Consider the following 24,517-nt stretch of genomic DNA (forward strand, 5'->3'; position numbering starts at 1 on the left):
TTTTAGAACACACACACGCACAATCAAAATTGAAAAAAAAAAATATTCTGGCAATTTTATCTCAAACTCACAAACAAAACATTGTTCTTTATTGCTTTTTTTTGTATGAATGCCTACGTTTACTTTTATATAACATAAGAGAGTAAGTGATAGGTTACTTTAGGAATTCAGAATGTATCCATAAGCAATATATAGCTAATTAAGTTCATCATGGAGAGCTGCATAGTCATCCTCTCCACCATGGCCATATTGCATTATGAGCGGGGGCTAATGACAGATGAGATGGTTTGTGGCCTTGTAATTTGCAGTGACTCAATGCAATATTTTACTTGGTATTGATACCCAAAGAAAACCTCAAAAGGAACTAAGATTTCTGGTCTAAACATAACAGGAATTATGCAACAATTTTTTTGATATCTAGTTCTCTAGGTTCAGGCTAAAAAGAATCAGTAAGACTGTTAGATCTGTAGATGACAATACTCATAGCAACAACAGCTAACACTTATGGAGAGCCAACAATGTGCCAGATGCTCTGTGTACACTATCTCTGTTAATTCTAACAATAACCTGTGGTTTAGGCTCTATTAGGCTAAGATATATGTTCAACATCACATGCTAGTAAGAAGAGTAGTCAAGATTTCAGTGCATGGCTCTTTGTCCCCAAAGTCCATGCTTGTTACCATTACACTGTGTCTTCACTGCTTCATCTTTCATTTAGAGAAATCAGCACTCACAGAGGCAAATTGGCTTAATTAGGATCTCCCAGAGAGTTAAAAGCAGAGCCAGACTGGAAATTAGGCCTCTAGATTTCCTTGTTAAGGGCATTTCTTAACAGTCTTACTGCTTCAGTTTATTGTAGCCCCCTGCACAAATGTTTTGAACAGAAGATAGTGTTATGAACTAAATATGTCATTAGGTCTCAGTAATTTACCTAATCATGTTGTAAATTAATATTAAACTAAATATCATCTTCATTCTACAGTGTTTCTTGGTGACTAGGCATAAGAATGCTCTGGCCTAAAAACATAATAATGAGCAAGATATTGACATTGATCCATCATCTTCATTTGTTTGTAAAATAAATATTTACTGGAGCCGGCCCCGTGGCCGAGTGGTTAAGTTCTCGCACTCTGCTTCGGCGGCCCAGGGTTTCGCCGGTTCGGATCCTGGGCGCAGACATGGCACCGCTCATCAGGCCATGCTGAGGCGGCATCCCACATGCCACAACTAGAAGGACCCACAACTAAAATATACAACTACGTGCTGAGGGGATTGGGGGGAAAAAAAAAGAAGATTGGCAACAGTTGTTAGCTCAGGTGCCAATCTTTAAGAAAAAAAATAAATAAATAAATATTTACTGAGTCCTATGTACCATGATTTGTACTATTTCTGGTGAAGTCATACTTTAGACTCTCTCATTTATTGATTTTTTCAGTGCATATCAGTTGAATGACTACTGATTGCCAGTCACTGTGCTAGGCACAGGAGATATGATGGTGAAAAAACATGGTCCCTGACCTCTAGGGGCTTGTGATCTATTTGCAAAGGCAAGTAAGTAAATAGACAATTAAGTGTAATATAATACATAATATTGCAGTACAGGGTGCTATGGGAGCACATAAGAAGGGCACCCAGAGACAGTTCTCCTAAGCTAAGACCTAAATGTCCTTAGATGTAATACAGGAAGAGAGGGTAGGGAAGAACATTCCAGGAAAAAGGTATCACATTTCAGAACTTACGATTGAACCATAAAAAGCAGTGAAAAATCCAGTGATTCATTTCTTTATTAATTATTCATTGATCTACCAAATTTTATTGAAAAGCATAACACCATTTTTTTCTTAGCCTATTATCTCTCACATAGAATGTTTAATATATTTTTTCACATGAATACACGAGTAAAGATTAGCACATGTTGCATTGAATGCCTTTTGTGTAGTTCCCTGGCCTATATCTTTTGAGAGACAACACTGACAATCTCCATCCATGTCTTTTCTTTTCTTGATAAGGTATTGATAAACAATGAAGAAATTGAATCCACAAATTGACACCATGGTTCTGTAGACCCTTGAGGCTGACTCACAAAATTGTGTTTAATTCAAGTCTCATTTGGGAATTATCCAAATGGGAGACAGCTATGCTCTAGAATTATGCTGTCCAATATGGAAGCCACTAAACACACACAGCCATTTAAATTTAAATTTATATTAATCGAAATTAAATAAAATTAAAAGTTCAGTTTCCCAATCACAGTAGCCACATTTTAAGTGCTTAGTAGCCATATGCTACCATATTGAACAGCGAAGAAGAACATTTTCATCATTGCAGAAAGTTCTATTGGAGAGTCCTACTCTAAAATCTGGATGATAAGCTTTACTGAACTATTGATAGTTATCCCAGAGTAGTGTTGAAGAAACAATAGGTGCTCAATAAATAGTTATTGATATTTTTAAATTTAGCCTTATTCTCTTTTAATAGCAAAGCTTCAATTGTGAAAGCAGAAACCAACATTTACATAAATCATTTAACATGTTTTATGTAGCAATCAAGGTAAAATTAGATTAATGGGCTGACAGTCTTTTTCCTGAATCTTGAATACCAGAAAATTTCCCAGCTGCTAGTGTAGCGTGGTCACTTAGGCAAGACCGACAAGACAATCTTAAAGGTGACAAATTTCAATTCCATGACCCCTCATGTTGCATTGCCCACTTTCTGGCGGAGATGCTAATGAGTACCATCACTGCCAAGACTGCCTAAAGCAGAGGGAGAAGGAGAAGCCCAGGCCTTACAGAATCTACTTTGAATAATGAAGAATTAAATATCGTTCATCTTAAACTGATTTTCCAGATGCAGTGCCAAGAAGCTAACGAGTAACTTCATATTCTTAATATCAGAGTCTAAAAGAGTTTCAAAGGAGACGTTTGGCACCTGCATCTGAGTTTAACTCACTTTATGAATAGTCCCTCCCCACTCATTAGGATATGTGTAATTAGTTTAAATGTGTTCACTACACTGGTTTATGTGCTTATAGCTGCACCAGCTCAACAATATCGAAGTGGTCATAAGGTGAAAAGCTAGAGTTAGAAAATTAGTGATCATTAAGCATCAATTTGTTTCCTTATTTACCTCATTCCAAAAAGAAATAAAAATAGTCAAGAATAGCCAACAGAAGGAATCTAACATGTCTAGTTTTTTGACACGGAAGACACATTTTGTAATACATGTTAAGTTTGCTGAGTTTGTTTTGACCAGTCTTTTGTATATTTTTTTCTTAGTGTCAGCAACTGAAACTCTACCTGATAGTGCCAAGAAATGATTGGCAAATGTGACAATGCAAATATTCTACAAAGGGCATCAAAGACAAAAGCAGAAATGAAATTCCTGACTCTGCCTTCAATCTGGAATCATTGGACAATTAGAATGGCTGTTGAAGGGAAATATTAAAATACCAGGCAGGCAAAGGACATGAATTTAAGATTTTAAATACTAATAACTAATAAATGTTTGGGAAAATATTAAACCTCACTACTTATCAAAGAACAAAATTTAAACAACAACAAATGAGCTGATATATTTACCTCTCATATTAGCAAAATCTTTTATAAAGTGAGAAAACCTAATTTTGGTTCAAGTGTAATGAAAGCCCTCTCACACACTTGCTATGGAGAGTTGAAATTAGTGCAGCTGTTCAGGAGAGCAGTTTATTGGTGTGTATCCAACGTCTTTAAGGTAGTTACGTCCTTCAATGTATTAATCTCACCCCCTAAAAATATCATAAATAAAATCTGTGGAATCAGAAAAGTCATATTGAAAAATTCATTCTTTAAAGTGTTTATACCCAAATTTGAACAACCTAAAATTGAGGAGTGATTAAGTAAATCACACTAAATGCAGAGTCATTAAAAATATGCTAACATGGCATTTTAATAACATGGGAAAATGCTTATATTTAATTTAAGTGAAAAAATTATTACATAACTTTATATTGGACATGAACTCAATGTTATAAGGAATATATAAGAAATATTCAAAATATTTTAACAATTGTTCTCTCTGAATAAGATTTTATTCTTGCTAATTCTCATAATTTTCTAAAATTCTACAAAAAACAAGTATAAATGTTACATATGGTGAAATTAGGTAGTAATTCTGACTGATTCATAAAGCAAAATGTTGATCCAATTACACTACATATAATTTTACTAGATCTACTTTAAACAGAGTTTAATTGGAGTAAACGTTGGCAGAGAAGAAGTAGTGGTTGTGGGTCATATTTCAAAAGTCATCAAGATTTAGACAGACACTCATGACATCACGGTCTAGAAGATAAGAAGCACAGTGTCCTGGAGCTTCAGCCGCTCACTGATGCAGAGCAATTTTTCTGAGGAATGAAAACAGCTTCACATGTTGTTTACAAAGTGTTTCCACTGTGAAGTGGCTGAAGAGAGCATGGAATCTGGAATAAGAGGCTACTCCAACTACCAGTTATATTTAAATTTTTTGTAAATTAGAAAATAGTTAAACAAACACACACATACCAGTACGGTCTACCTCGCATGGCTGTTAGGGGGATTGAAAGTGCTTATGTGTGTATCCACCATGATGCCTAATACAAAACATTTTCATAAAAGTAGCTATAAGCCTGATTTCCCAGGGAGTATAGAAATCACTGGTGGCAGAACAGAAAAATATTCAGCAATCAGGAATCTACAATGAAGTCCCAAGAATCACAATACAGTAATGGGGAGTTTGAGAGGAGCAACGTTCAGAAATCCAAGCAGGCAGGCATCACGAGGGAGTTTAATCAATGAGTGATATTAGCTAAAATGGTGGATTTGAAGTATCTAACAAGTTCAGCAAATAATAACTACTTTATAAATATTAAAAATTAAAATTCCAACATTCTTGTAACCAGCAATGGAATTTGTGCTTAAAAACACAATCTGGGGCCAGCCGTGTGGCCGAGTGGTTGAGTTCACACACTGTGCTTCGTCGGCCCAGGGTTTCATTGGTTTGGCTCCTGGGCACGGACCTAGCACTGCTCATCAGGCCGTGCTGGGGCAGCATCCCACATAGCACAACCAAAAGGACCACAACCACAATATATAACTGCGTACTGCGAGGCTTTGGGGAGAAGAAGGAAAAAAAAGAAGAAGACTGGCAATAGATGTTAGCTCAGGTGCCAATCTTCAACAAAAAAATCTGTTTTCCCAAGTGATAGAGATGTTTTCAGAAGTGCAAAGTTCAGTGGCACCCCATGTCTTGCTGTGTCTGGCACAAGCTCTTTAGCCTGGGGTTTATGACATTGTACAGTCTGGTCCAATCTACCTTTCATTCTTTACTTCCTGTAACGTCATGTACATGCCCTACACTTCAGACACAGACACTAAACTCTTTGCTATTTGAAAGCTCCTTTATATGTTCCTTTGCTGCTGTATAAATTCCCTCTGCTCACTGTTTGTTGAATTAACAACTGGATTAATGCATAATTATAAAGATAAACTTATAGTATCAAATTATCCAATACTTTATTTACGCATTTAAAAAAACAGCATTGAGTTCTCTATGAATCTCTGCTGATGTTGCACAGATTGATCTCTGATCACTTTTCGTTGTCTGTTCATCTGTTTCCTGAAATAAATACATGAACTTCAAAACTGACACGACCACTTGGTTTGCAGCGGCTGCCGCAGCGGACATGGCTTACCACCACATCAGACCTCCCATTGGCTATTCCATTCCCAAGCCCATATCGTCTCTGCTGATGCGAGGATGGAATGCATGTCCTGAAGTGAGTAATTTTTATTTCCTCTTAGAAAATGTGTTATGGTCAAAATCTGTCACAAACAGTGTAACTCCACAATCTACTTTGAGCGTGTATTTTAAGGCCGTTAAGGCAGGAAGACTGATCTGCCTTCCGCTCTTTAGTCTCTAATTGCCTCGAGAAGTCCAAGGACCGCATATTTCTCTGCTGCTGTTCTCTGGTTTTGAAATGTTTCTCCCACTGATTAGTGAAAGAGAGACCAGGCTATGACAGATGACTCACAGTCTCATCTCAGCTGCAATTTTATTAACTACGCTTCAGCCACACTTAGTCATTTTCTGAAGAAAGAAGATGGATTTGTGTGGGCTTTGCACCGTGAGGTAGGCCTCAGGCAGAGGCCCCCGGACAAGTGGTCTTTAGGTAGTGTTGGCTCCAGCAGGAGCCAGGAGCCCTGGTCCTGGTCCTTCTCTGCTCCCTGAGTGACTGTGTGAGAAAGTGCTTAAGAACAGAGATTGAGAGTCCCAGTGGAGGGATCGATGTTAGGGAAGGAATAAGTACGGTAGGATATGTAAACAGTGACAAACATGTTTTTAAATATGATCATAGATCTAAGAGAGTGGAGGGGAACAGTCAGAAAATCCCAGAATGAAATCCCAGACCGTCTGTCTGAGGAAAGATTCCTCTTAACTATCCCAGGCAGATTGATGTCTACTTTGTTCTCAGAGGCTGGCGAAGGAGCAGATTCCACAACTCTCTTCTGATAACACAGTTTAGTACAGTGTCGAAGAATCTCCCTGCCAGGATGCTTTGTTCTCTATTGAAATCCTTGTGTTTTGACATCAGCCCACATTGATTTTTCTGCTCTGAGTGGAGGGAATTAGTTCACATTCTTCACACTGGAGATCCTCGTACATAAAGACCAATGGCCCTTATTTGTCCAGTCCAAATCATCCTAGTTATTGCTGTCCTTTTCTTATACAACCTTGTTTCAGATCCTTCCCAGGCACTTTATCTCTCTTCGACAAGGGAGCAGATAAAGTGAGGCTTTTGTTATCTCAAGGAGGAGAAACAGAATCAGCCCCAGTCCAGATGTTTGGAAGGAAAAAGCAAGTTTCCCATCCTTTTTCTAAAGGCAAAGCCCAGACCGAGTCATTACCCAATCCCACAAATGTGCAGGGAAACCCTCATGAAGACAAATGAAGAAAATTATGGGAAGGGACTGAGTATCGCAGAAGAAATAACCTCTTCTCCTGACCATTCAATCTGACACATTATATGTTTGTACAGAATCTTCTCTCACTACCACAATGTTAGCTCCATAAAAGCAGGTATTTTTGTTTGTTTGTTGTGTTTTGTTTGCTGCTGTAACCCCAGCACCTAGACCTGTACAGAGTGGATGCTCAAAAATATTTGTTGAGTAAATGAATGAATACCACTGTTGCTTCTCAGTGCCTCCAATCCCTCATCTGAATTTCGATGTCCAGAAAATTTTGTCTTGAAAATTACATGACATAAAATAGTTTGGGAAAAGCTTCCCTTGTCTTTCAATATAAACTTGAGGTGTATTTTCCGGGAATATGTGTGTCAAGCACTTAATCTAGAATCTCCTCCTCTCTGTGGGATGTGAGCTGTTCCACAGTATAATGTAAAGTAACAACCAAGGGAATTCCCTTTGCTTTTATTAACTGACTCTTCATGACTGTAGATAAGGGACATATGGGAGTTTTAATTTGGAGATAGAAGCAAGTCATTGGCAGCTTCTAAAAAGATTTTTTTGGGTAGAATGATGTCACAAGTAATAGGCTAAAAAATGGAAAAGAAGCAGAATAGGGCCAAAGGAGTACATTTAAGATTTTAAAAAATCCTAAGAGGGCTCAAATTGGGAGTACTTAAGTGGAAAGGTTTGATTGCTGTTCAGTGAAGCGTATGAGCAGAGGGTCTGGGCCCTGTGGGTGACCTTCGGGGTGGAGGATGGGGCAGAGCATGGCAGGAAAGCAGAGGCTCTGACCGGCTATTAGTATCTGGGCTGGTCAGTCAGGTGGGCCCTGGCATGGCTGTGGTAGCCACCTCAGCAGCACGAAGCTGAGCTGCTTCTGTATGTGACATGCCTGAGTCATCTTTGCATTGCCCTGTAAGCTCTTCACCATATCAGTAGGCTGAGTGGTGAGGAAAAGGGAACAATTGTGCTAGTTTTCATTCTTTCCTTCAACAGTTATTTATTGAGTATCTACTGTATACAGCCCCAGGAACAGGAGTGGCGGATCACTGGTGATGTGCTCTCAATGGAGCCTAAGACCTAGTGGCCATATGGAGATTAATTGAATAAACACATTGGTTTTATATGAATAAACAATGATTTTATAGTTACAAGCCTAAATGAAGGAAAACAAGAGTAGATGAGAATGCATACTAAAGGACATGAGCAGGTGGGGGACAAAAAAATAGTGTAGGTCAGGAAAGGCTTCCTGGAAGAAGTGACACTTGAGCTGAGATCATGAGCATAAATAGGAGTTTGCTGAATGAAGGGGGTTGGTGAGAGAGAAAAACAGCCCAAGTGAAGAGACCACATGCAGCTTCATTACAGAAAGGACACAAGGGAGAGGCTTATTAGTTATTGGAAACTTGTAGCCACTGAGGGGTTAAATCTCTCTACCAGGCATCATTTGAAACAAGTTCATTTTTAGACACTAACATCATGCTCTCCTGGTCATCGCTTTCTAGGTTATCAACTTCACTACTCATTCTTTCTTTCGTGTCTGTCTTTGCCTCACTCCTTGAATTTGAAGCTCATTATTGTCTCTTATGTACGTCCTCATAGTCAAGACCCATGGAGACAGAAAGGACAGTGAGAACACCAGCCTACTGGAGATGCGAAATGCTTATCAGAAAACAGTGAGAGGTAGAAAAAGTCCCGATAGTTAGATGGGATCAGATTTTGGAAATCTTTGGAAACCGGAACAGGGAATTTGGACATAAAATCCTGGGAAATTATATTTTTGTCTCTAAAGCAGTGAAGAGATATGATAAAAGTAGTTGTTTTGGAAAATTCATCTGAGTTTGGTATAAAAGGATTTATTCAGTTACTCAAAGAACTGTATGCAGTTCCTACAGTGAGGCAGGCACTGAATTATCTCCTAGCGGGCATTGTTCGCTAACAGCTAAGCGTTGTTCTTAATGTGTGGGCTGCACATTACACTCCAGATTACCCTGGAGTATTTGTTAAAACGAAGATTCTGGGGCCCTATTCTAAATCTGCTGAATCAAAATCTCTGGGATGGAGCCTGGGACTTTGCATTTTAACAAGTACCCCAGGAGATTTGTGCCCAGTAAAGACAGAGAACTAACTAGTGGGCTGAAACGGACGCAAAAGACACTGCAATCAGAGCATCCAGCAGGGCTCTGATTGCAGGAATCCAGCCGATTACTACACAAAGACTACAGTAGTTACCAGGGGGATCCAGGAGCAAGGGTAAACCTGAGAACTACTTCAGAGGAAACATAACATCATAAGGAGGTGAAAGACTGGATTTAGGAAATGGAAGAGAGGAGAGAGTCCAGGAGAACCATCATCACTGCCTCCTGAGAGTCAGCTAGTGACCAGAGTACTCATTAGACCCTTAGATATCTGGCATCTTGTTGGCAGTGAGAGAGAACAAAGCTAAGGGCTCTGCAGTAAGGTGAAGGTGCTTAAAACAAAAAAGGAAAGGAAAAAGAAAGGTAGCTACCAAGAAAAAAAGTAACCTAGTCCGCAAAACTGAGGGAGCTGTCAATTAGAATCCAGTGAAATTATTGTGCAAGAAGTTGGCATAGATGCTCTTCTCACCTTAAAGGTGCTTACCCCAACGAAGTGAGATCAGGGGAGGCAGCCAGATGGCAGAGGAGTTAAGCTCAAGCAGAGAGGCTGAGCACAAATAGAGGGGAGAGGAGTTGGACTTAAAAGCAAGAAAATTTTGAATCCAAGGAGAAGAGAGAAGAAGGAGAGAGAAGAAGGTTAGGGACTTTCAAAATAAGAAAGTTACATCATTGCTGGCAATCCTGAATAGGAAAGAAAACAGAAGCTAGGTGGGACATGTAAGCAATATTTACATTGTTCTAATAGTCTTTTAAGCTTTATATGTTGCCAAATATGGATATAAAGATACAGACACTTAGATATAGCGCTAGGGGCAGAGAAAGTTAATTACCTTTGCAACTTCTTTTCCCACTAGGAAACGTGAAATACTGTATTATATACCATGAAGGTTTGTTTTCAACATCTTACTGGGAGATCAGTAAGAAAATTGTTTGAGTACATCTCTGTCTTTCAAATGTGTGGCTTTGAATGAGAGATGCTTATTCTACTATTGCTTTTAAACTAATATTTATAAGGATGTTTAATTCTTGTGCACAAGGAGGAATACTGACAGCAAACAACAGTGGCATGCTAAATTCAAGAGATCAAACCTTGAAAGCTTATATGCTAATGGGTAATTTAGTTTTCAAAATCTAAAGTTAATAACAATTGGCAATAAATCTCATTAAAATTCCTTTTGTTCAGGATCCATTGTGTTCTTGAAGCCCCATTTGTTCTTCTAAAATGATTGAAGACGAGATCTCCACCTAGTGGATTTACAGGATTTTACAGATCATACAGAAATGTCCTACTAGCCCTGGAAGTACCGTGATGTTTTTTTCTTAGAGAAATAACAGGTTTTAAAAACTTCTACTTACGATTTAGGATAATTGTCAACAGAACGGTTGCTAATGGTTGAAATATACCAATATGCGTATCAGCTAGACTATAGTTAACAAACAAAGCTCAATTTTTATTTTCATAACATAATTAGGAAAACAGATCAGGCACGAGTATGAATATATAATCATCTGTGTACAAAGCAATATTGTAATACCACTAATTGAGATGTGTATGGTAATTTCCATAAAATAAACATCAAGTGTAAATCTGCTCAAGTATTTTTTTCTTATTTAATCTTCCATTTGCTTAAGGCGTTTTTTTTTTTTTTTTCTTAGTTTGCTTTCTTTTCCAGGACTAGGCAAAACTTTTCTTTCCCATTCCTTAGAGAAGCAAATTCAATTAATTGTGTCAAACATATCTTGTGTCTCCGTCTTTGATTTTTGCATTATATTCAACCACGTACTTTTATTTCACTGATAACAAAGAGTTACTGGGATTTTTTCCTCCAAAATAATGCATTTGAAATGCACGCAAAGGCTAGGGGGTGTTTGTGTGTCCTTTTGAAGAAAGCTAAAGTAGAAAATGATTATTATTTGAGTTATTTTGTTCACTCGGTTCTGCCTCTAAAGGTGATGGATTAGCGTAATCAGCAGATGGGGGAGACAGTGCAGGTTTGGGAGCCGAGTTTTCAGCTTCATTTATTCTTCTAGGAATTAGAGGCATCTCATTTTCTGCCTCAAAACTGAAGTCTTTTAACTCTGGTAAGAGAGAGAATGCTTCATGCGTCTCCACTGTCATTGCATCTTCTTTGTGTGCACTGTTATCTTTATCTGCTTGAGTATTTTGAACTTCTCTGAAAGTATGCATATTACCGTTAATTTTAAGATCTGTTTCACTATGAGGTAGTCTATTTTCAGTTCCGTGGAAACTCGTGGTACTCAAATCCTTAGCTATAATAGTCGCCTCAACAGAGCTTGAATCATGTAATACATGTTTTCCACTTTCTCCATTTTCCCAGGTTTGCTGTTTTTCTTTTGTGGTACCTCTTAAAGTCATCTGCGTGGTCCTACTTAATATACTGGAATTTGCCTTGCTTTCATCAAGCATTTTCTTCTCTTCTTTCCCTGCTATTTTTATCTCTAGTGCTTCAGTGCTGTCATCTCTAACCAATGCGTTTTCCTTTTCACCACTATCGGTGAGATGCCCCATGGTTTGAGATCTGAGAGAAGCACTGATATCCTCAGGAAGCTCTAGTCTATCATGGTATAGAATAGAATTTGTCTTCATGAATGTTAGGTTGCCCTTGGATTGTGTCCGGGGAATGGGAGAGGCATCATAAGTGTCAGTTTTAGGAAGGTTTTTTTCTGCAATATTTCCCTCATCCATAATACAACTTTCCACAACTTGATGTGATGTTTTGGGTTTTATCATTAGTGGTTTTTCTTCATTTCCAAATTGTTCACGACTTAAGTGTTGCTCTACATGTTGTAAAGTTTGATTTTGATCCAAAGTATGTTTCTTGTAGGTGTCAGTCTTGTGGCCGCCTGCAGGTTGTGTTTGATTCCCCAGGGACAAAGCAAACTGGTTCAGCTCACTGGTCTTTGATTTGTCCTGCTCCATGTGCTCAGTGGACTCTGGTGCCCCTTGATCAGTAGCTTCCCGGGAATGGCAGGATGGTAAAACATCACTTCCTGTATTTTCCCAGGTAGCTGGTAAATAACTAGGAACTTCCAATGCAAGGTGAGTTGCACCTTCCACTTGCTCAGTTGGGAGTTGAGAGTGTGAATGCCCATATTCAGGTACGATGGGTGTGGGCTGAAGCAATGTTGATGGGTTTCTACCAGGAATGTGACCATTAGGCTGACTGTTGCCTTCCACAGAGCTCTGATTGACTACAGATAAGTTGCTAGCATTGAGCAGAAGAGCTTTTTTAGTGTTTTTTTTGTAATATGGGGTCTGCTTTGGAGCATGTTTGAGAGGCAGCCTCTTTGAAGTGAGTCTAGAATAGTTATTACTCTCTGGCTGTTGGGAAAAATCAGCAGAGGACACAAGGTTTGTTTTGGCTTCTTTCTCAGAAGCTTTGGATAATTTATTAGGAGGTAACAATGTTTGTTTGCATTTATTTGGGAGTTCTGGCAAGGATTTTTCGGGATAGACTCTGATTTTTCTAAAAGGGTGTAAATTTAATTTTATCCTTAAATTTTGTCCTTTAATTTTCCCTTTAAGGTCAGATTGAATGGTCTTCCTCTTTTTCAGAATCTGTGGATCAGTAAGCCATTTTCCTCCTTTGTATCTCTCCTGAGGATTGCTACGATTTTTGAGATCCAATTTGGTCAGGTGGTTACTTTGATTTTTCTGCCGTGTCCAATGGGTTGATGCTTTGGATGACATCACCAACCTATTTTTTTCTACTAAATCAGGATCATGGAAGCTAACCCTCTTAGGGGAATATGTTTTCTTGATTTTTGTTGATAACCCCAACAACTCCATGTTGTTCTCACTCGTAAGGAATCTTTCTATTGCACTGTTAATTTGGATTTGCTCTTTCTTGGGTTTTGAATGTTCTTGATGATTTGGCTTCTTTTCTTTCACATAATCTTGAAATTGATCACAGGGCACATATTTACAGATGAGAGAATTGTTTGGCTGAAAATACCTAGGCCTACTCCGGTTTAACAGTCCACAAGGATCATCATATTTTGATTCATGTTTTTGTAAGATCTTTTGTACATAGTGTTCCTCAGGCTCACAAGGCTTGGATGATGAGCTTGTAATAAAATGTCTCTGCCTGTGAGGTTGTAAGCCATTGTCTTCTTTTTCTATTGGAGGCTGCCATGATTCATTTGTTAAATGCTTTTCAAGACTTTCTCTTGCCAAGGCTGAAGCGGATGTTGCATATCTTCTACTAAATGTGTCACTGCTGATATCTGCTGAACAATAAATGCAGGAATTTAGCACTGAGCAGAGTTTTATTACCCCAACCAAACAGATGCTTAGAAATCTTATGCAAGGTGCAAAAATGGCTCCTCTGATTAAACAATTCTTGAATATTTCCTAATTTTTGACCAAACCCACAAATGACTTTTGGCTATTTGGTGTGTTTACAATGGCAGTCTTTAGTGCCTCATTTTAATCAGTTGTGATACTGACTTAAAAGTTGTGGATTTGAAATAAAAATGTTCATAGCTGTATACCTTTAGATTAGTTGTTGATTAGGTTAGCTTTAAATATGAGTAATATCTAAATTCTTCTCAAATGGCCATAGTAATTTTTTTCTTCATTTATTTCCCACTTGGAACTAAATATAAGGAAGAACATGATTTAATATTGAGTAGTGTTCAGGTTTCAAACAGAGAAAAATCTCAACAACCGAAGAGAAATACTTGTGATACTGTTGGTGTCATTAAAGAAGAAACCATATCTGGTTTATTTCCCACCACATAATACAGTATTCATTAAATATCTGTTAAATAAATAAGTGTTTTGGAATATGGCCTGGTCTGTGTTGCAGGAATCTCTGTCTGGAACTTTTAAATGGTGCATTTTAATATAATATTAATGACTAAGTAATAGTAATATTTACCATTAATTGAGCATACACTAAGAGCCAGGCATTGTGCTGAGTATTGTATGTTCATTATCTCATTTAATAATCACAGGAGACCTGATCCATTGGACAGGTCCTATTATCCTATCACTGGTAGAGATGAAGGAAGAAGCTTAGAGAGACTGAATGTTCTCCCCTAGTCATGTGTCAGCTTAATGACACAGGCAGAACTTGACCCAGGTCTGTCTGATACTAAACCCTATCCTCTTAACCACGATACATACTAAGTTTAAAATTACATCTTATCACTGTACTTTCTCTTGTTTTGTGAAATTTTGTTTTATCCAGAGGAGGAAAGAAGTATTTCTGTCCAGTGATAGAAAGAAAGACATGAATTAAGCCCCAGGCTAGCATCTAATTCTAATCTAAGATCTGCCTTAAACTTTTTGAGTGACCTTGGAGAAGCCATTTACTCACTGGGTGTCAAGAGATTAGACTTAGATGGGAACTTCATGTGGATACAAAATTATTCTGGGGAAAGAATTTGTAGCCTTTATCAGAGTCTAAGAGAGCTCTGTGATTCGAAGATAAATATTAAGACTTTGGATTAGATCACCTCTAAAGTCTCCTTTTCTCCTGAAATACAGATTCTGTGTGCCCAAGGGAGAAGACATAATCAGACTGAGATTGCCTCTTACTGACTTCTGTTCTGGAGCAGGTGTGGCCTTAGTTGCTTTCTCCTCAAACACCTGTCCTCTCCAGCTTCAGTACAATGCCGGGCATGAAACAGAATTTCAAGTCTTTCTTAAAAGTAACTGTATTAATTTGACAAACCAGTGTTCTCTGTGTGAAACAAGGGACTGGGTTTTAAATGGTTAAGAGACCACATTTCCTCCCACCTAGGAGTTTCCTAGAGAAAGTTAAGGCGTTGGACAAAGCCAAAAAGAAACATCTGCCTAAGGTACGATTCTATTGAAAGGCTAAGTGCTTATTTCTTTATAAAATAAAACCAATCTGATCTGGTTTCTATGGCAGATGTTTCTTTTGTCGGCCATTGCTCTCTTGAGTCAGATCATCGGTTCCCAGAAACTGTTAAGAAGTAGAGTCTGGGGAATGCAATGGAGTAAATTCACATCCTGCCTTATGCCACACGTGAAATAACATACAGTTTCATTCTTTTCCAATTGCCCCCAAATCCATCCTGAGATCCGGATCCCCATGATAAGAATTTCTTGGTGCAGCACTTCTGTCATTCGTGTTCTGAGAGAAAGCTCTGCTTGTTGTGAACCAATTCAAATAAATGACAGGAACTCCTTTACAGAGCAGCTGTCAAAGTTTTCACTGCTGAGACTGAAAGCATTGCCTTACTGTTCAGGAAGGAAAAGGAAGACATTTAATTCATTGCCTCCACCTAAATATTGACATCGCCCACATACCGTGGGTAGATGTCATGGCCAGATTCACTTGGCTCCCAACATGGGACGATGAATTAAGTCCTGACTTTCCCTGGACTGGAAAGTTATCATCCCTGACAGCTCAGCAAGCAAAGTGTGTGTCTTGACATCATTCCTGAAATGAATCACTAGCATTAGAAGACCCATTCCTCTAACATGTCATGCTCTGGGAGGGTTGCTTACTGCAGAATTGGCATTAGAACTCGAAAGATGTTGGATTGGAAGCCGATACTTAGCCTCCCATAAATCTTACCAGCACTATTGCTATTTAAAAGGCTTCTTTTTTAAAAAAAAACATTGATAGCTGTTAGGTCACAAAATTCACTGTCCAACAGGTGCAAGATGTACTCTCAGCTCCTGAGGGTGAGGAATCTCCATCGACACCTCACCCCAAACACACAGACACACACACACACGTGTGAGCACACATATACACACAGGTTCAGTATTTTTAGAAGAGGAATAGATTAGTGCTACAATGATTTTGGGGGCATTCCTCTTTTGAGGAAATTAAAAGAGGCCACCTCCTTCAGAGGTATTTAAACAGAGTTGGATTTTCTAAAACAAGACAACTCACCTATTATTCTTGTTACATGCTGTGGCAGAGTTTGAGGTTGAACTTCCCCAGGCTCAAGATTCCTTAGCTTTTCAACTCTCTTTGGACAACCTCTTGTAAGTAAGCCTGCTTCATTAAAAGCTGCCGTATTCCCAGGAGGCTCTGAACATCCTGACTGTAGCAATCTGCCACCAAGGCAGAAGAAAGTGCTGTCTGCCCCGTGGTCCTTCCCTTTCAGGTTTCTAAATGATCCATCAAGGGCTGTGGACTCAGAGGCCAGTGCTGCTTGATGGCTGCTTTCCTGTAAAAGTGGCATTTCCTTTCTGGATCCCACAATGGACGTGACCTTTATCTCGTTTTCCTGAGTTAAGTGGCAGTGACAGTATCCCTTAGCGTGGTAATTTCTTGCCTCATGAACACACAAGGATTCATCAAAGGTTCTGCAACAAAGGTTTTCTGATGTGTGTTCATTTGCTTTGCCTTGTTGGAGTTTCCAGTTAAATAGAACTAAACCTAGGCAAGTGAGACCAACAGCTCCTGTGACAAATAGAGAGACCATTAAAAGATAACATCACAGGAGAAACATATAAATCACCGAGTGTGAAATCCACAAATATCAAGGTTAATGGTTTAAAGGGCATCGGAATGCGTGGGAAGTCCATCACCATGTGGAAAAACATTGGTCCAGACAGAGGCTGCTTAATCAACATTGTTCTGCTTTCTAATTTGGATCTTTATCTGTATCTGTTAAAAATTATAAGAAACAATACCATCTGGAATATCTTTGGTAGAAAAAAGCTTTCTTTATGGACTAAAATTCATTCAAGATAAAATAATTCCTGCATTAAATTTCTTTTTCTGCCTATGGCAAACCAGTTTAATTCCAAATTTCCTATTTCTTAATCCTGTAATCAATCCCCCAAATAGACCTCATTTAGTATATACCCTGAAATTCTCATATACCATAACCTCCTCAAAAAGAAAAATTGATTCTACATGCTATTGCTATATTTTAATCATTCCTAAAGATCCACCCCCAGCTCAGAATACGTCATTGGATTCCTATTAGCATAAAGGTCAAACTGCTTGACATTCAAGACACAGTGCAATCCGGCTATAACCTCCCTTATTTTTCATTATTTCCCCCATTCAAATACCATGTTTCAAACTCTTCAATTCATTAGTCTTAAAATGTACTTCTAAGGCTTTCTGTGTGCTCTTGGTGGTGCTTATAATACTTTATCCTATCTCTGCTTATTGGAATTTTATTTATCCTTTAAAATCTAAATCAATACCTCCACATTTCTTGATACCTTTGCTGTTTTTTCCATCTTGCAAAGATCACACCCTTCTATGAACTCCCACAATAAAATAATTGACATCTAGTCTCAGACTGCCTGGTCCTATCATTGCATGTTCTATGTAGGTATAGCTTACTTTCTGAATGAAAGTGTAAAGGACAATGTTTCTCAAACCCAAGTGCAGAGTCTAACATGCTTTTCCCCCACAGTTTCCCATCTCAAGAAGTGGCATCTTCAACCACCTAGATGTTCAAACCCACGTCTCTGAGTTATACCCCGTCTCCCTCTCTGTCACAGTGATTTCCCTTTTTCCTTGGCACTTATAACAGTATAAAATTATTGTGTTCACTTACGCATCTTCTTGTTCACCGTCTGTCCTCCCCTGCTAGAATCAAGCACTGTGATGAAGAGAATCTTTTCAGTCGTGTTCAATATTGTGTCTCCAGTGCCCATGACTCGGGTACAGAGGAGGCATTCCAGAAATGTTTATTAGATATTTTTAAATAAGCAGAAGAAATTCTGTTTATAAATCCTAATAATGAAAAGTGCTAAGTGGTCTAATCCTACAAATCCCCAAAATGGTGATCAGGAAGACATGGTGTCAGTATCAGTTGAGTTAGGGGCTCTGTGTTCTAAGTCCAGCTCTGCCTACAACTTGCTGTGTGACCTTGGGCAAGTCAGCTCCCTCAGAGACCTCAGCTCCCTGACTCTGGCAGTGAAGACATCCCTAGATGAATGAGATGTGAATGAGATGATGTCAGCCTCTTAGGCTCATTGATTGACTGCCTCATGCCTGATTCTCTCCACTGCAGACAACTTTAGTGGAAATGTGACGGTAATTTTTGAACTTGAAAAAAAAAGGGAAGGTGTCAGGCATAGTTATTTCACTTTTTCTGTTAAGATGAAGATTAACTAAGGAGAATAGCAGTTTCTGGTAAAATCCTCCAACCTTTGTGCAGTTTAGCAGATCTTAAGGTCTTATAAGCCCCATTTTAATTTATTTGACAACAATACACTGTTGGAGAGTGCTACAACGTATTGAAATAATTTAATTTTTATTAAAGGCACAGATTTTTTAAAAGTAGTAGCAAAACTCCTACTAATAAAAACATTTTTATTGGCTGATCCTAGAATTTGAGTTATTCTAAACAAAGGTTTTAGTTTTAAAATGTTAAAAACATATGAAAATAATAGTTTTAGAAAGACTCTATCGCTTACATAGAGTAAGAAAACTCAAGATTCAGCGCTCTCTTTTGACACTTCTTGGGCAAGCTTTCTAACCTCTCTGAGCCTTATTTTTCCTCCTCTGTCAAATGGGGATAATCAACACCACTCGGAGATTAAATGACGTCATATATGTGACGTGTTTAACACAGTGCTTTGATATAGTAAGGTTCAATGAGTGGTCCTTGTGATTTATGGTTGTGATTGCTGCTGCTGCTGTTGAGGTTTTGTATTGCCCTATTATGTTCTAGAAGACCCAGCCGTTAGGGAAAAAAAATCAAAAAAACAAATCATTAAAAGAATACTCTGTATGGCTGGTGCATCTACTAAACCACGTAATAAAGGAAAGAAAGACCTAAATCTTCTTAGATACATGCAGCAGCCACTGAAATGAGAGTAGGCATAATCTGATTATAGGATAGAGTTTCTCTTCTAATTGTGTCTAATCGGCAAGGAACCACTGACTCCCCCACTGTCGATGCTGGAGTTGTGTCTGTATCGTGTGACCACTCAGCTGTGGTCACCATCTATTAGTGCAGAGAGCAACAGCAGCAAAGGAAACTTGCAGGCAGGCTGAACGTGCTGTTCGGATGGCTGACGTTTCATTGCCGTGGGCATTGTTGCTATTTTTAAAAAGTACTCTAACAATCTTTCTGAGTTGGAAAAACAAAACAAAGCAAAAAGCAAAATTAATGATAAGTTCTCATTGAAGTATTGGAAACAAGTTACAGCTTCATGAAAGCATTCTCTTTATATCCACCAGGTCACAGAATGGGAAACATCAAGATGTCAATGTTTGGTGCCAAATAACCACTTTTAGTTTTAAATTCCCTGAATATGATTATTTATATTCCTTTGAATTGTGATGATTTATCTATAGCTGAAAAAGAAAATGGAATCAGAGGCCAAATTATAGTTCTAAGCCTTTTCCCCACAATCTAGAGGAATAGATAATTGACTAAACTTTTACTTTAGAAGGAGTAGAATTTTAATGGAATAAATTGATATCAAAAGTCAGAGTTTTTTTAAAAAAAGAATCTCTTTTAAAAATATTACCTTTAACAATTACTCAATGAAAGATACGTTAGTGTGATAATTTCACACCTTAAATCTAACATGTATATAATCATATTTATAACTTATCAGAATTTATCCATGCATATTAAGCTTCCTATCATTTTGACAAAACCTGTGGAATCTTCCAAAACTTCTATTTATCTCTACACAATGCAGTTGATAAGTTAGCAAAATCTTTTCTGAAAATAGATGCAAAAGATACCTAGAAGATACTGAAAATTACCCTATTGTAATGTTTCCAAAACAATGTCCTGTGAAACACTAATTCAATGAAATCCTGAGTGAAAAAAAGGGTTTATGGTCAAATAAAGTTGAGAAATGCTCCATATTCTATCTTCCTCTTAGAGATTCATAATGCTTATTAGAAAATTAGAGGCAGTGAGAGATGCCGCAGTAACGAAGTCTGTTTCACTTTGTTTAATCCAGCATTGCCCAAATCTATTTGAACCCCACAGCATATTGCTTATATGTGCATCTGTGTGTGTTTTTGTTGGAATATCTATTAATTATCCTCTCGAACTAGTATTCTAAGAAGCACATTTAAGGAAAAATTCTCTGCTGCCATATTGCTTTTGTGTTTTATGGTAAATTATTTCTCAATACATATAATTACTGACATGTTTACACAGTTTTTAAAACAATTTATCTTTCTGAGAACATTTGAATTCACTTCCAAGTGAGTTTGATTATTGTTAATGGTAGCTCCATTGTCTCAACCTGATGTTGGTCTCCATCTATCATGATTAAAGTGTAATGGTCAGGAGTTAAAAATCTGATGTTCAATTAATTCACTGGAAACCGGCTATAGAATAATTATTTGTAGCACATATTCAAAAGACATCAGTTCAGTCTTGGATGCCATTTGTGAGCCTTTGGTTTTTCTGCTTTGGGTCCTCCCCCCCGCCCCCCCACCCCCCCACCCCCGCCCCCGACACACAGGTGCACAATTCTCATCACCATAGTTACCCACAGGTGCAGAGGATTTCACCATGCACTGAAAGCATAGGTGAAAAACACACATGGAGGTTGATAACTCAAGAAATCTCATGCATATTTGGTCTTCAACTAATCACACCAAGCATCACTTTATGTCATTCATCCAGTGAGATATAATGATAGCTGGTGCATAGTTTAAATTTTTTTTAATTACCATCGAAAATTTAATGGGTTGAACATTATCTTCTCCTTAGTCAGTCTGGGGAAATATGGGCCAAGTTTTTGAAAGAGTTGAACAAACAGAAATCTTAGAAGAACTCAAAACTCCAAACAGGAGGAAATCAAGACACAGAACGGTCAAATAACTTGCCCAAAGTCACATGGCAAGTAAGAGCAGAGCCAAAATTCAAACGTAGGTAGTCCAACAGCAGAGCTCATGCACTCAGTCGCTGTGCTATACAAGCACTATAGAGTAGGATGCGTGTGGCTGTCATAATAGCATCTCCCCATGCACTTGGTAAAGCCCACTGATGCTTACTACACCATGGAGAGGCACACAGATGAGTGCCTCGAGGAAAGGGACTGGGTCTCAAACTCCTTTAATCCCTGTCTCCTAGCGTCTTAATGGATGTACCAGTACTCCTCGGCGAATGGATGATTGATGAAACACAGATACTCTAGGACAACTGAAGTCTAAATAGCAAATGAACTTACGATCACAGTGCTAGTTATACCAGGACTAGAGCTCTTGAGTTCTGGTGCAAAACCCTTTCCTCTATGTTAGCTTCTCTGCAACAGGAAATTCTTGCAACCTGTGCCAAATCAGCCAACATCATCCCGCATCTACTGACAACCTCTCTTCCACCAGCCCTGGCAAGTTTCCCCAGCTGCCTGAGAAAGGCATCATTGAGTGTAAACAGGCTTATGGACAAGAGAAGGGAAAAGAGGAGGGCACTTCTCCATGGCATACCTGCAAGGCCAAGGACAGTCAGCAGGGCCACATCCGGCCCTGGGAGGAGGGCACTTCTGTCCTTTAGAACCAGAGTGAGGTTGGGAGCCTTGGAATCACAGTTGGTCTCAGACAGCCTTAGCACACTCTTTGCAGCGACCACGGCTGTGGTGGCGGGCTGACAATTTAAGTCCTGGGCATTCCTGAGCTTGTGGGCAGAAGACTTAATGTAGCTTCTTAAAAATCGAGCGAGGGGGTGGAGATCACAAGTGCAGCTCCACTGGTTCTTATCTAAGCTCAGAAGGATTAACTGCTTCAGTGGAGTAAAAACATCCGGTATGTGGGCCAACCTATTTCGGGAAAGGTCCACTTCCTGCAGTTGAGGCAGGGGCCGGAAGGCATCTTTCCCAATGTAGGAAATAAAATTGTTAGATAAATCCAGATGCCTGAGGCTGTGGAGATGTGTGCCTCCAAAGGAAGTGTCTGTCAGATTAGCGATCTGATTCCCATCCAGCTGGAGCCGGGTCAGGCCCCTGGTGTTTCGGAACCAGGAGCCCCGCAGGGTGCGGAGGGCGTTATTGCTGAGCACCAGCACCCGCAGGCTGCAAAGCTTGCTGAAGGTGTGATCAGTGAGCGACGAGCTGGATATTTGGTTGTGCTCCAGCAGCAACGTCCGCAACTTTGCGAGGCCATGCAGGGCATCTTCCCGAACATCCTCGATGCCATTTCTGCTCAAGGAGAGCAGGGCAAGATTAAACAGGAGAGACAGATTTGTGCTCTCTATAGAGGAGAGGTATCCGTCAGTGAGGATTAAAACCCTCGTGGTCACAGGAGCTGCTGTGGGGAAGAAAAGCACAAACTAGAAGCAAGGTACACGCAGGTGGGTACAGTGGAGGGCACAGATAATCTCTACCCTCTGAGCAAGCTTATCACCTGGGTAAGGACAATATGCAAAAGGAAGATAATTCTCTGATTCCTTAGTTGAGGGGGAAGCCAGCTCTTTATCAGAATGATGGATTTTCATATTCTTTGTTACTATGTCATATTTGTTTGAGAAACATAAACCCATCTGTTCCTTTAGATGTCAAAGTTAATTCGTTGTTTGGGATTATCATCATTGATGTTTTCTGAAGGTGGCTTTTTAGGCTTCCTCTCTGTGGGGCTGTGTACTGACCTGCTCCAGCCCTGCTGGCCCTGTACAGATTCACCCAAAGCCGCTTCTGCGTCTGGCTTCCTAAACAGTTTTCCACCAGCAATGTATATTTATGCTGTGAAGTCAATCATCTTTTCTCTCAAACATAAAGGTGTGGGTTGGGGTTAGGGGAGTGAGAAGGAGCATTGGTTTCTGCTTTTTAGCTCCAGGCTAAAAGTTGGCAACTTGGTAAGGATCTATATTCTCTCCAGACAACCCGAGGATCTGTCAGTGGGGTTCTCATTATAGTCTGGGCCTTCTTGGCCTCCTGTCTATTATCTGTTCCCTCCAATGAAGTCCATCATGTGATGACAGGTGGTACTCAGGGCTTCCAACTGTTAAATCCCTTCACCATAATCACCTCAGCGCTATCACTGCTCTGTCATTAGAAATCAAAGCACTTTAACTCAATAAAGATGTATTATAATCAGGAGTTATTGTGCCACATCTTTATCATGCTAAAATTGTTTTGACTGCGGATGACAGTGTCATAAGGATGGAAGAGTCCATTGTCCCTGGGAGGTCTGCAGGTGATATTAGAACAATCGACCGTGGGAGAAGCAAATCACTATTCCCTTATGAAATTCAGACAACACCACTGAAATAAAGAGATTAAAAAAAAAGTAAAAGACAAAGGATTTTCAGAGTGCCTTCCTTTGGAAGAATTGCTCCCATCTCTGCAGCACAAGCAAGCGTAAATCATGGTATTTTTTGTAGTACGTATTACTGATTATTTGACTTCTATTAATTCTGGCCGGTTTGGCACTTTGTTCTTATCATCATTGTTTTGGCATGGGTTGAGGGAGTTTTGCTTTTATGGGTCCCCCATCCTCTAGGGATTTGTCAACCCTGAGGGAGCAGGCTATTGTTTCTGTCTGTTGCTTCTTGTCCAGCAGTAGACAGAGTCTCCACTCACAAATCATCCATTTAATTTTCAGTGTTTATGAAATCTAACTTCGCAAATGTGTTATTCTGTAAATGAGAAGGGAGATACAGTTGCAGAGGTGCAGCAATGTAGATGCACAATGTTTCTTTCTTGCAGACATCAGCTATCTCTGATCAGAAAAAATATGTAGTCAGGAAATCCACTTGAAAGGATGAGAGTTTAGGGTTTAAGTGTTTTCAATACTGATTGGAAACAGTATGCAACCAACTAGCCTTGAAGCTGTCTCTCTTCTGTCAGGGATGACAATAACAGCTACCTCTTAATTCTCAGAGAGCCATAGGATTTTACAAATAAAAGAAATCATCTTCTTTCACTCCATCTTAACTCAGACTTGTTTCTGAAAATTTTCCGTTGGCAGGGCTTATAGCTTGTTTATCTTTCCTTGGATATCAGGATGTAAATCACATTCTCCTCAAATTTGTTAATAAGGTGTCTTATTAAATTGTTGACTTAAGCAAGCAATATGTAATGAATACAGGCAGTGCATCTTGTTAGCATTTCTACAGCTCATTTGCCACCAATAAAAAAAGACCAGACTTTCAAAATTAGATGCACTTTGATAATAATCTGTTTTGCTGGTACATCACTTAATCTTACTAATGCTGAACAATTGCAGTTCAGATTTTCGATTCATTGATATTTCCTCCAGCCAGTGGTAGGGTTCAAACCTGCACAAAGTGTGGACAAAAATATAATTAAAGGGATCTATTTTTTTCTTTAATTAAAAAAATGTGTGTAGCTGCATGAAATGGTGGCATTCTTTTGTAGTGGCAAGATATCTCAATTACCTCTAAATGTCTTAAAACAGCTTTGGTGAGACCACCAGCAACCAAATGAACCACCAGGAACCACCAAGAAAATGAAATAATATTATCATTCTTTAGTCACCATGCAAG

General features: G+C 39.0%; 1 protein-coding gene across 4 annotated transcripts in view; it reads left to right on the top strand.

Moving 5' to 3' along the window:
• Positions 1-24,517, top strand: part of TNNI3K (TNNI3 interacting kinase) — a 298,830-nt gene that overhangs the window by 216,986 nt on the left and 57,327 nt on the right. For all 4 annotated transcript variants that reach the window (XM_046645714.1, XM_046645713.1, XM_046645712.1 and 1 more), the window contains one exon: positions 5,682-5,791. In XM_046645714.1, coding sequence (XP_046501670.1) covers positions 5,682-5,791 — 110 coding nt within the window. The remainder of the gene's footprint in view (positions 1-5,681; positions 5,792-24,517) is intronic.

The sequence above is a fragment of the Equus quagga genome, chromosome 18 (assembly GCF_021613505.1).
Source record: "Equus quagga isolate Etosha38 chromosome 18, UCLA_HA_Equagga_1.0, whole genome shotgun sequence".
NCBI classification, from domain to species: domain Eukaryota; kingdom Metazoa; phylum Chordata; class Mammalia; order Perissodactyla; family Equidae; genus Equus; species Equus quagga.